Genomic DNA, 12,500 nt, shown 5'->3' with positions numbered 1-12,500 from the left:
TGCTCACTGACAGGAGCAGCAGAATGCTAACTGACAGGAGCAGCAGAATGCTAACTGACAGGAGCAGCAGACTGCTCACTGACAGGAGCAGCAGAATGCTAACAGACAGGAGCAGCAGAATGCTCACTGACAGGAGCAGCAGAATGCTAACAGACAAGCTAGCCAGCCCACACAGCACACTCTGTGAAAAGCCACAAGGTAAAACTTGAGAGAACACTCCCATTGTTGTAAAACAGATTAATTCCACAGAAATTACTTGCTATTTTCGGAGAGGTGTGTGTGTGTGAGTGTGAGAGAGAGTGTGTGCGTGTGTGTGTGTGTGCCTGTGAGAAGGATGGTTTGTCTCCAGTCTGTATATGACTATATAAATATGTATGTCTGAAAAATCAGCGACAAATTTTTTAAATTTTTTTTTCTTTTTTAAAAACAAATTCCTACATCTGGGCCAAAACTGATACTTGACATACAGTACTGTGCAGAAGTCTCAGGCATCCTAGACATTACATTACATTACTGGTATTTGGCAGATGCTCTTATCCAGAGCGACGTACAACAAAGTGCATACCCATAACCAGGGATAAGTTCGCTGAAAGACCCTAGAGGGAAGTACAATTTCAACTGCTACCTGTACAACAAAGATAAGGACGAGGGCCAATTTTGTTATTTTTATATATTTTTTTAACAAAGAAACAAACAAACAACAGAGCAAAAGTGACCAAAGTTAACTATCCAAACACTGCTTACCTAGCCAACTAAAAATACCAATACACAAAGCAAGTCACAGAGACAACAATTAAGGTTCACAGGGAGGTAGGGAGTGATGGGGAGAGGTGCTGCTTGAAGAGGTGTGTCTTCAGCTTGCGCTTGAAGGTGGGGAGAGATTCTATAGTTCTGACCTCAACGGGGAGTTCGTTCCACCACCGTGGAGCCAGAACAGACAGTAGTCGTGAGCATGAGGTGGAGGTTCTGAGAGGGGGAGGTGCCAAGCGGCCTGTGGAGGCTGAACGAAGAGGTCTGGCAGGGGTGTAGGGTCTGATGATTTTTTGCAGATAAGCTGGGAAGACCCTTTAACTGCTTGGAAGGCTAGCACCAATGTTTTGAATTTGATGCAAGCCATGACAGGCAGCCAGTGGAGGGAAGTAAGCAGGGGGGTGACGTGTGAGTATTTGGGAAGGTTGAAGACCAAATGAGCTGCTGCATTCTGGATGAGTTGGAGGGGTCTGATGGCGGACGCTGGGAGGCCAGCCAAGAGGGAATTGCAGTAGTCCAGGCGGGACAGAACCATCGCTTGGACCAGGAGCTGGGTCGAGTAGGGGGTGAGAAAGGGGCGGATTCTCCGTATGTTGTATAGGAAGAACCTGCAAGACCGGGTCACCGCCGCAATGTTCTCGGAAAGGGACTCCCAGACTTTATTATATGTTTCTTTTTTGTGTGTGTTAGTATAAAAGAACACATTTGAGATTTCCAAATATTCATTTTCCAAAAGATTTAATTTTACAGATACATTGTTTCGTATTTAATTTTAAAAAGTAACATATTACTGTAAGCAATTTACTACAATTTACATAAAAACTTGATCAAGGCTGTCTGAGATTAGAAGCAAAGAGCCAACCAAGCAAGGTTGGTGGTTCTAATCCCGGTGTAGCCACAATAAGATCTGCACAGCCGTTGGGCCCTTGAGCAAGGCCCTTAACCCTGCATTGCTCCAGGGGAGGAATGTCGCCTGCTTAGTCTAATCAACTGTACGTCACTCTGGATAAGAGCGTCTACCAAATGGCAATAATGTAATGTAGTGATGCAGTTTTAACACCGAAGGGTGATCACTAAAAATATTGATTTGATTCAGATTTGAACTATTCCTACAAATTACTAAAAAATAATGTAAAATGTATAGTACGTACATTCAGGACCTTTCATTGAATTATTTTTGAAAGAATCTTATCTGTACAGAATGTTATACAGGTGCCTAAGACCTTTGCACAAAACTATATAAAATACTTGAGTTTAAGCTGTGTTTTCCTTTCATTTGGACCCATTTTTTTAAGCAATTAAAATTCAACTTTTGCCCTAATATGGTGTTGAGCACAGTAAATTTGTTTCACTCACACATTGGCGGAGTGGTAATTCAAGTTCTTGCTCCTGGGATACTGTGCAAGAGTTCAGCGAACAGTAAGGGCCGTTAACACTGCAGAGCGACTCATAATGGCCTGCTTTACTGGCATTGATCATTACTTGGTCCTCCAAATGCACAGAATAAACTTATTATAACCTTTATTTAACCAGGAAAGCCTCATTGAGACTGCCAGTCTTCACCTCAACCAGATATTCCATACACAGTTCATCTGAAATCCTGAAGTGTGAGAGTACAGAACCACTGTCCAAGACCTACAGACTGCATTGTTTATTCATTTTTTCATGAATGGCATTTGGCAGACACACTTATCCAGAGCGACAAACAGTTGATTAGACTAATCAGGAGACAATCCTCCCCTGTAGGGTTAAGGGTCTTGCTCAAGGGCCCAACGGCTGTACGGATCTTGATCTTATTGTGGCTACACCGGGGATTGAACCACCGACCCTGCAGTCCCAGTCATGTGCCTTAACCACTACGCTACAGGGTCATGTACCTTAACCACTACGCTACAGGGTCATGTGCCTTAACCACTACGCTACAGGGTCATGTACCTTAACCACTACGCTACAGGGTAATGTGCCTTAACCACTACGCTACAGGGTCATGTACCTTAACCACTACACTACAGGGTCATGTGCCTTAACCACTACGCTACAGGGTCATGTACCTTAACCACTACACTACAGGGTCATGTGCCTTAACCACTACACGACGGGGTCATGTACCTTAACCACTACACTACAGGCCCCACTATACTACAGGCTCCACTACAGGCCACTACAGGCCACTACAGGCTCCACTACAGGCCCCACTACACTACAGGCCACTACAGGCTCCACTACAGGCCCCACTATACTACAGGCCCCACTACACTACAGGCCCCACTACACTACAGGCCCCACTATACTACAGGCCCCACTACACTACAGGCTCCACTACAGGCCCCTCTACACTACAGGCTCCACTACACCACAGGCTCCACTACACAACAGGCTCCACTACACTACACTACAGGCCCCACTACACTACAGGCCCCACTACAGGCTCCACTACACTACAGGCCCCACTACACTACAGGCCACTACAGGCTCCACTACAGGCCCCACTACACTACAGGCCCCACTACACTACAGGCCCCACTACACTACAGGCCCCACTATACTACAGGCTCCACTATACTACAGGCCCCACTACACTACAGGCCCCACTACACTACAGGCTCCACTACAGGCCCCTCTACACCACAGGCCCCACTACACTACAGGCTCCACTACACCACAGGCCCCACTACACTACAGGCCCCACTACACTACAGGCTCCACTACACTACAGGCCCCACTACACTACAGGCCCCACTACACTACAGGCCCCACTACACTACAGGCCCCACTACACCACAGGCCCCACTACACCACAGGCCCCACTACACTACAGGCCCCACTACACTACAGGCCCCACTACACTACAGGCCCCACTACACTACAGGCTCCACTACACTACAGGCCCCACTACACTACAGGCCCCACTACACTACAGGCTCCACTACACTACAGGCCCCACTACACTACAGGCTCCACTACACTACAGGCCCCACTACACTACAGGCTCCACTACAGGCCCCACTACACTACAGGCCCCACTACACTACAGGCCCCACTACACCACAGGGCCCACTACAGGCCCCACTACACTACAGGCTCCACTACAGGCTCCACTACACTACAGGCCCCACTACACTACAGGCTCCACTACAGGCCCCACTACACTACAGGCTCCACTACACCACAGGCCCCACTACACTACAGGCTCCACTACACTACAGGCCCCACTACAGGCCCCACTACACCACAGGCCCCACTACACTACAGGCTCCACTACAGGCTCCACTACACTACAGGCCCCACTACACTACAGGCTCCACTACAGGCCCCACTACACTACAGGCTCCACTACACTACAGGCCCCACTACACTACAGGCCCCACTACACCACAGGCCCCACTACACTACAGGCCCCACTACACTACAGGCTCCACTACACTACAGGCCCCACTACAGGCCCCTCTACACTACAGGCTCCACTACAGGCCCCACTACACTACAGGCTCCACTACACTACAGGCCCCAGTACACCACAGGCCCCACTACACTACAGGCCCCACTACACCACAGGCCCCACTACACTACAGGCTCCACTACACTACAGGCCCCACTACACTACAGGCCCCACTACAGGCCCCTCTACACTACAGGCTCCACTACAGGCCCCACTACACCACAGGCCCCACTACACTACAGGCCCCACTACACTACAGGCCCCACTACACTACAGGCCCCACTACACTACAGGCTCCACTACACTACAGGCTCCACTACAGGCCCCACTACACCACAGGCCCCACTACACCACAGGCCCCACTACACTACAGGCCCCACTACACTACAGGCTCCACTACACTACAGGCCCCACTACACTACAGACCCCACTATACTACAGGCCCCACTACACTACAGGCTCCACTACAGGCTCCTCTACACTACAGGCCCCAGTACACTACAGGCCCCACTACACTACAGGCCCCACTACACTACAGGCCCCACTACACTACAGGCCCCACTACACTACAGGCCCCACTACACCACAGGCCCCACTACACTACAGGCCCCACTACACCACAGGCCCCACTACAGGCTCCACTACAGGCTCCACTACACCACAGGCTCCACTACACTACAGGCCCCACTACACTACAGGCCCCACTACACTACAGGCCCCACTACACTACAGGCTCCACTACACTACAGGCTCCACTACACTACAGGCCCCACTACGCTACAGGCCCCACTACACTACAGGCTCCACTACAGGCCCCACTACACCACAGGCCCCACTACACCACAGGCCCCACTACACCACAGGCCCCACTACACCACAGGCCCCACTACACTACAGGCCCCACTACACTACAGGCCCCACTACACTACAGGCCCCACTACACCACAGGCCACACCATTTTATTCAATACATTGTTCTTCATTTTGCAGCACAAATGGAATGTGCAGAATGAGCACAGAAAAAGGCTCCCTGTAGAACTGTAGGTTCAACTCAGATTAGAAATCCAGCTCCTTCTCTCGTGTCCACACCAATGCATTCTGGGTAAGCAGGCCATTACCTCTGTGACATCCATGACTTTGATGGCTGCCAGCTGCCCGGTCTTCACATGACGACCCTGCAAAGAGACAAGTGTCAGTCTAACAGGCTGTAACAATGAATGCATTACACAAACCTGTTCACATACTGAGCCAACAGCTCACTTCAGTTTTATAAGCCTGAAAATGTTCTTTCAATATTTTAGCAAATACAACAAAAGGAATCCAGAATAGCACTATATTTCTACACAATCATTGTTGCATAAAATGCACAGATTAGCTCCTATAACACAGAGATTAATCTTACACATGAAACACCTACTGAACTAAAGAGTATTCCACAACAGTACATTTGTTCTGTTTATTATAAAAGCTTCCCTCTGTGATAATCACTCCCAGATTACCTGCTCAACCTACTACTGACTGCTGCTCAGCAGGTTCTGAAATGTATTATTCAGCACCAGGGGGCGCAGTAGAACTCTGAGGGTATAAACCAGACTGTTCATCTGGACTCTCTGATTTCACCAAACGAAGTGATCCACTGTGACTGGTATCGATACCCAGGCATCGAGTGTGATTTTGACTGAACAGAAAATACACAGTGACGCAAACCCTGTGCACTCTGAAGAGCATGGGACTATATCCTGAGACTATAGCCTGAGACCTGGGACTATATCCATCATTACCCCATAAGGGCACATCCAGTCTCTCTGCCAGCACAAACTCAAACACATCACGTACATAGAATGATGATGCGATGCTGGTGACATCACTGCTGTTTCAGAGCTGGGGGGTCTGATCAGACACACACCCCCCCAGAGCCACACACAGCAGGGCCTCCCATCGCCCAGGCCTGGGGGGTTCAGTCAGACCCCCCCCCCCGGGTCTGAGTCCCCTGAGACATGTCTGTGACGCCCCCCTGTGGAGACGGGCTGGGATGGATTTAGGGCCTGCTGCATTTCTATGGCTGTGTTCGAAACCACATACTAGCATACTACTCGTACTAAATTTCAGGCTGATTTTCATTGAAATCCCTATGGTTACTGCATACTTTTAGGGCATTTAAACAGAATGTGGTTTAATAGAACACACACTGGTACCCACCAGCTAACTGTTAACAGGCCCACAGAGATACAAACCCCCAGCTAACTGCTAAAAGGCCCACACTGATACAAACCCCAGCTAACCGCTAACAAGCTGGTTCAGGCAGGCTGCTTGTCCATTTAAAAACCAGTAATCAGGAGTTTGTGATCAAGCAGTACTGCCCGAAGGACAAAAAGAGGAGGAGAGGGAGAGAGAGGGAGAGGGAGAGGGAGAGGGAGAGGGAGAGAGAGAGAGAGAGACTTTCTTTGCCCCTGAGATCAAATGCATTGCGTTGCATTGCCTAGCGCAAGGATTGCATCACCATGGAAACTGATCTGGAGCCAGACTGTCTGACAGAGGACAGTACCTGTGCATGTTTGTGTGAGTGTGTGCATCTGTGCGAGTCTGTGCGTCTGCGTGAGTGCATGCGTGGGCAGGTGCGTGTGTGAGTGTGAGTGTGAGTGTGTGTACGTGTGCGTGAGTGTGTGAGTGGTAATTAGCAGTTTATATAGGCGTGCTCAGAGCGAGGCTCCCTCCCATTTGGAATGGTATGGTGTGTCAGCACCCCATTACAGTCTGCTCTCTCCCCATTACAGTCTGCTCTCTCCCCATTACAGTCTGCTCTCTCCCCATTACAGTCTGCTCTCTCTCAATTACAGTCTGCCCTCTCTCCATTACAGTCTGCTCTCTCCCCATTGCAGTCTGCTCTCTCCCCATTACAGTCTGCTCCCTCCCCATTGCAGTGTGCTCTCTCCCCATTGCAGTGTGCTCTCTCCCCATTGCAGTGTGCTCTCTCCCCATTGCAGTGTGCTCTCTCCCCATTGCAGTGTGCTCTCTCCCCATTACAGTCTGCTCTCTCCCCATTACAGTCTGCTCTCTCCCCTTCAGAACGCGCTTCCAGCGACGTGGCCCTCCACGGCGACGGAACCCCACCAACCTCTGCTACCCCTCTGCTACCCCTCACTGACCCCCTGTGACAACGTCGCAGGGGGGCTATGGAACTGCCAATCTGCCACACGGAAGGCTGACTTTATTACTGGTTATGCCTCCCTCCTGTCCCTACAGTTCCTTGCCCTCACTGAGACCTGGATCACACCTACAGTTCCTTGCCCTCACTGAGACCTGGATCACACCTACAGTTCCTCGCCCTCACTGAGACCTGGATCACACCTACAGTTCCTCGCCCTCACTGAGACCTGGATTACACCAGAGAACATCGCCACCCCGCTGCCCTCTCATCCTTCTCTCACACCCCCCCGGCCCTCTGGCCGTGGAGGTGGCACTGGCTTGCTGATCTCCCCTTCCTGGAAATTCTCTGCCTTTTCCCTCACTGACCTATCCCTATCCACCTTTGAATGCCACGCTGTCTCAATTACTCACCCTGTTAAACTTTATATCGTTGTCGTTTATTGTCCTCCAGGTGCCCTGGGAAGTTTCCTTGATGAGCTTGACACTCTACTCAGCTCATTCCCTGAGGATGGCACCCCACTGATCCTCCTGGGAGATTTCAACATCCACCTGGAAGCCTCCCAGTCTGCTGCCTTCTTACCACTACTTCACTCCTTTGACCTCTCTCTGCAGCACTCTCCCCCAACTCACAAGGCTGGAAACCTGATCTTTCTGAGGAACTGCTCCTCTTCTAACCCCACTGTTACCCCTTTACACAAGTCCGATCACCACTTAATTTCCTTCTCCATCCCCCTAGCTCCTCTGCCTCCCTCCCCTTCTCTCACCCCCACTGTTTCTGTCCGATGTAACCTCCGCTCTCTATCACCCTCCTCCCTTGCCCCCAGAGTCACTGCTTCTCTTCCTCCTGTTGAATCCTTCTCCGAAACTACCCACTGACTCTGCATCTTCCGCCCTGCTTTCCTCTCTCTCCTCAGCCCTTGACTCTCTCTGTCCTCTTGTCTCCTGGCCTGCTCAATCCTCCCCTCCCAGCCCATGGGTTTCTGACCTTCTACATTCCTCCAGGCCCAGCCTACGTGCAGCTGAGAGGAAGTGGAGGAAATCAAAAGACCCATCAAACCTGTCTTCCTACCAGTCTCTCCTGGCGGAATTCTCCTCCGCTATCACCACTGCCAAAAGAAATTACTTCCAAACAAAAATCCAGAATTCCACTTCTAACCCCCGTCAACTGTTCTCCATTTTCTCCTCTCTCCTCAGCACACCTCCCCCACCATCTCAGTCCTCCCTCATTGCTGATGACTTTGCAGTATTCTTTGATGAGAAGGTTGCAGATATCCGCAGCACCTTCGCCACCACCACCACCTCTGTGCCTGCCTCCCTTTCTGTGCCTGCCCCCTGTTTACAGATGCTGATGTGTCTGCCCTCCTGCTCTCCCACCGCCCTACTACTTGTGCCCTGGACCCCATCCCCTCAAACCTCCTTCAGGAAATCACACCTGACATCCTTCCGTTAGTCACCTCCCTTGTTAACTCCTCTCTGTCCTCTGGCTGCTTTCCCTCATCATTCAAGAGGGCCTACATCACCCCGCTCCTAAAGAAACCCACTCTTGACCCCTCCTGCATTCAAAACTACCGTCTGGTATCTCTCATGTCTTTTCTATCCAAATCCATTGAACAAGCTGCCTCCAACCAACTCTCTTCCTTCCTCTCACAGAATAACCTGCTGGAGCCCCACCAGTCCGGCTTCAGACCTGGCCACTTGACGGAGACCGCACTCCTCTCCATCAATGAGTCCCTTCAGGCTGCACGAGCAACCTCCCTTTCCTCTGTCCTGATCCTTCTTGACCTCTCTGCGGCGTTCGACACAGTCAACCACTCCATCCTCTTAGCCTCCCTGGCATCTACAGGGATCTGTGGCACAGCCTTAGAGTGGATTACATCTTATCTCTCTGGCCGGTCCTCCCAGGTCTCCTGGGCTGGAGGGGTGTCAACCCCTCGCCCCCTTGTTACAGGAGTCCCCCAGGGCTCAGTCTTTGGACCCCTCCTCTTCTCCATCTACACAAGATCCCTTGGCCCCGTTATCTCTGCTCATGGCATCTCCTATCATTGTTATGCCGATGACACCCAACTCTTTCTCTCCTTTCCCCCATCAGACACACAGGTCTCTACCTATATCTACGCCTGCCTGAGAGACATCCAAAGCTGGATGGGCAACCACCATCTAAAGCTCAACCCAGGTAAGACGGAGGTAATCTTCATCCCTGCTCTAACCTCTCCCTTCTCTGATTTCTCCATCTCACTAGGGGATACCACAGTGACCTCATCCCCTAGTGCAAGAAACCTTGGAGTGGTGATGGACAACAGGCTGTCCTTCTCTGAGGACATCGCTACGGTGACCCAGGCATGCAGGTTCTTCCTGTACAACATCCGGAGAATCCAACCCTTTCTCACCACCTACTCCACTCAGCTCCCTGTACAAGCAATGGTCCTGTCCCACCTGGACTATTGCAATTCTTTGCTGGCTGGCCTTCCCACATCTGCCATCAGACCCCTACAACTCACCCAGAATGCTGCAGCCCGTCTGGTATTCAATGTTCCCAGACATTCACATGTCACCCCCCTGCTCAGCAACCTCCACTGGCTGCCTGTTATGGCTCGCATCAAATTTAAAACTTTGGTGCTTGCATACCAGGCAGTTAAGGGATCAGCCCCAGTACATATTCAATCCCTTATCAAGACCTATACACCAACAAGACCCCTCCGTTCTGCCATTTCATGCCGTCTGGCGCCTCCCCCTCGCCACACCTGCACTTCACGCTCACGACTGCTGTCTGTCCTGGTCCCACGGTGGTGGAATGACAGCAGAGTCTCTGACCTCCTTCAAGCGCAGACTGAAGACTCATCTCTTCAGGCTACACCTTTCCCTCACCACTATGATTAGCCTTAGACTGTAATAGCACTTATGTATAGATTGTATAGATATTGTTACTTGTATAGATATATTTATTTTATTTTATTGGCTGTTGTATTGTTGTACCAACTCTGGCATGCTAGTTCGGAAGTTGATCGTGCTCTTCAAGGGTTCTGATTATCTGTATGTTTACACTAGGACTCGGAACTGTACTGTCCTCTCAGGTCCTCTTAGCACTGTATTTGATTTGCACTTCGTTGTCCGTCTGCTAAATGCCATGTAATGTAATGAGTGTGTGAGTGTGTGTGTGTGTGTGTTTGCGTGGTTGTGTGAGTGCATGAGTGTGTGTGAGTGCATGAGTGTGTGTGAGTGCATGAGTGTGTGTGTGAGTGCATGAGTGTGTGTGAACGTGTGAACGTCTGAATGTGGTTGAGGTTGTGTGCGAGTGTGTACGTGGTTGTGTGAGTGTGGTTGTGTGCGTTTGTGTGAATGTGTTCATCGTTGGGTGTGTTTGTGAGTGTGTCTGTGGATGTGTGTGTGTGTGTGTGCATGTGCGTGTGTGCGCATGTGTGTGTGTGTTTCTGTGAGTGTGTGCGTGGTTGTGTGTGTTTGTGCGAGTGTGGTTGTGTGAGTTTGTGTGAGTGTGTGTTAGGGTTAGTGCCATCTCAACAGCTGATCCACAGTTTTAGGAACAGCTCTGGTCACTGGAAGCACCAGCAGAACGGGGGGAACAGCAGCCGAGAGAAAGACAGGAGGTGACAAACTGGGACCACAATACTAGTGAGCACAGCAGCTACAGAAAAATAAAAAGGTGCTTCCTCATGGTACCACACACCAGCTCTACGGAAACTCAAACGGGTTTCGCTGGAAACAAATGACTGTACTCGACTGGATGAGCGGCATGTCACTCAAATCACTTGTAATTCATTCCAAAGATGATTTATTTCCTTGTATTTACACATAGATTACATAGAGCATAGCACCAGACCACACAATTTTTAGGTGAGCAAAAGTATTGGAACAGACAGTATTAATGAAAGTAAATAACACTGAATATTTGGGAGCATATCCCTTCCTTGGAATAACTGCATCAAGCCTACGACCGATTCATTCTTCTTTTGTGATGCCTTTCCAAGCTTTTACTGCAGCCTCTTTTAGTTGTTTGTTTCGAGGGGTTTTTCCATTCAAGGAGGTGAAATGCAAGCTCAATTAGATGAAGGTCTGGTGATTGACTTGGCCAGTCTAAAACCTTCCACTTTTTCTCCCTAATGAAGTCCTGTGTTGTGTTCGCAGTGTGTTTTGGGTAATTGTCTTGCTGAAGGATGAAGTTCCTCCCAATCACTTTGGTCATATTTCTCTAAGTTGGCAGAACTTCTGAATTCATCCTACTGCTACCATTATGAGTTCCATCATCAGTAAAGATTAGTGAGCCCACTCCAGAAGCAGCCATGCACACCCAAGCCATGACATTTCCTCCACTGTGCTTCACAGATGAGTTTGTATGTTTTGGATCATGAGTAGATCCCTTCTTTCTCCACACTCGACACTTCTCATCTCGGTACTTCTTCGCAAATTGTAATCTCGCCTTTCAATTATTATTACTCATGAGTGGTTTGCATCTTGTGGTATAGCCTCAATATTGCTGCTCTCTTAGACTTTGAACGGTTGATTGAGATGCCTTCACCCCTGTCCTGTGGAGATTGTTTGTGATGTCACTGACTGGCCTGTGGAGATGTCACTGACAGATGTTTTGGGGTTTTCTTCACAGCTCTCACAATGTTTTTGTCATCAACTGCTTTCATTTTCCTTGGTTGACCAGTTCAATGTCTGTTGCTCAGTACACCAGTGGTTTCTTTCTTTCACCTTTCAGTCACATGTTCCAATACTTTTGCTCACCTAAAAAATGGGTGGTCTGCAACAAAAGGTGGTACGTTCTTAGTAAAAATATACCATCTGCCATCTCATCTACATCTTGTGACCTCAAACTCAATTGTCTTCAGTTTATAGCAAAAACAAAGGAATTGGCCTTGCTGTTACAATAATTTTCGAGGGGAGTATAACTGATACTGCGCTTAATTTAGTTAGGTTTATATTTCTACTGTACTGTGTGTGTTTGATGTGTTCATTGCGTAACCTGGCTAGTTCTATATTTCTACTGTATTGTGTGTGTTTGATGTGTTCACTATGTAACCTGGCTGCCACAGGTTGTGTGTGTATTCTGTATGTCTGCTCTTGTGTACATGTTAGAGAGAATCAGTTTTTATGCATTTATGTGAGCCAGGATCATTTGGGTCAGTGTGTGTGTGTGTGTGTGTGTG

General features: G+C 49.4%; 1 protein-coding gene across 1 annotated transcript in view; it reads right to left on the bottom strand.

Moving 5' to 3' along the window:
• The window catches only part of LOC133123701 (mitogen-activated protein kinase kinase kinase kinase 4-like), a 61,409-nt gene that overhangs the window by 42,201 nt on the left and 6,708 nt on the right, over positions 1 to 12,500 (bottom strand). The window contains exon 3 of the mRNA XM_061234179.1: positions 5,307 to 5,363. Coding sequence (XP_061090163.1) covers positions 5,307 to 5,363 — 57 coding nt within the window. The remainder of the gene's footprint in view (positions 1 to 5,306; positions 5,364 to 12,500) is intronic.

The sequence above is a fragment of the Conger conger genome, chromosome 3 (genome assembly GCF_963514075.1).
Source record: "Conger conger chromosome 3, fConCon1.1, whole genome shotgun sequence".
NCBI lineage: Eukaryota > Metazoa > Chordata > Actinopteri > Anguilliformes > Congridae > Conger > Conger conger.
This window is presented reverse-complemented; position numbering and strand designations above follow the sequence as displayed.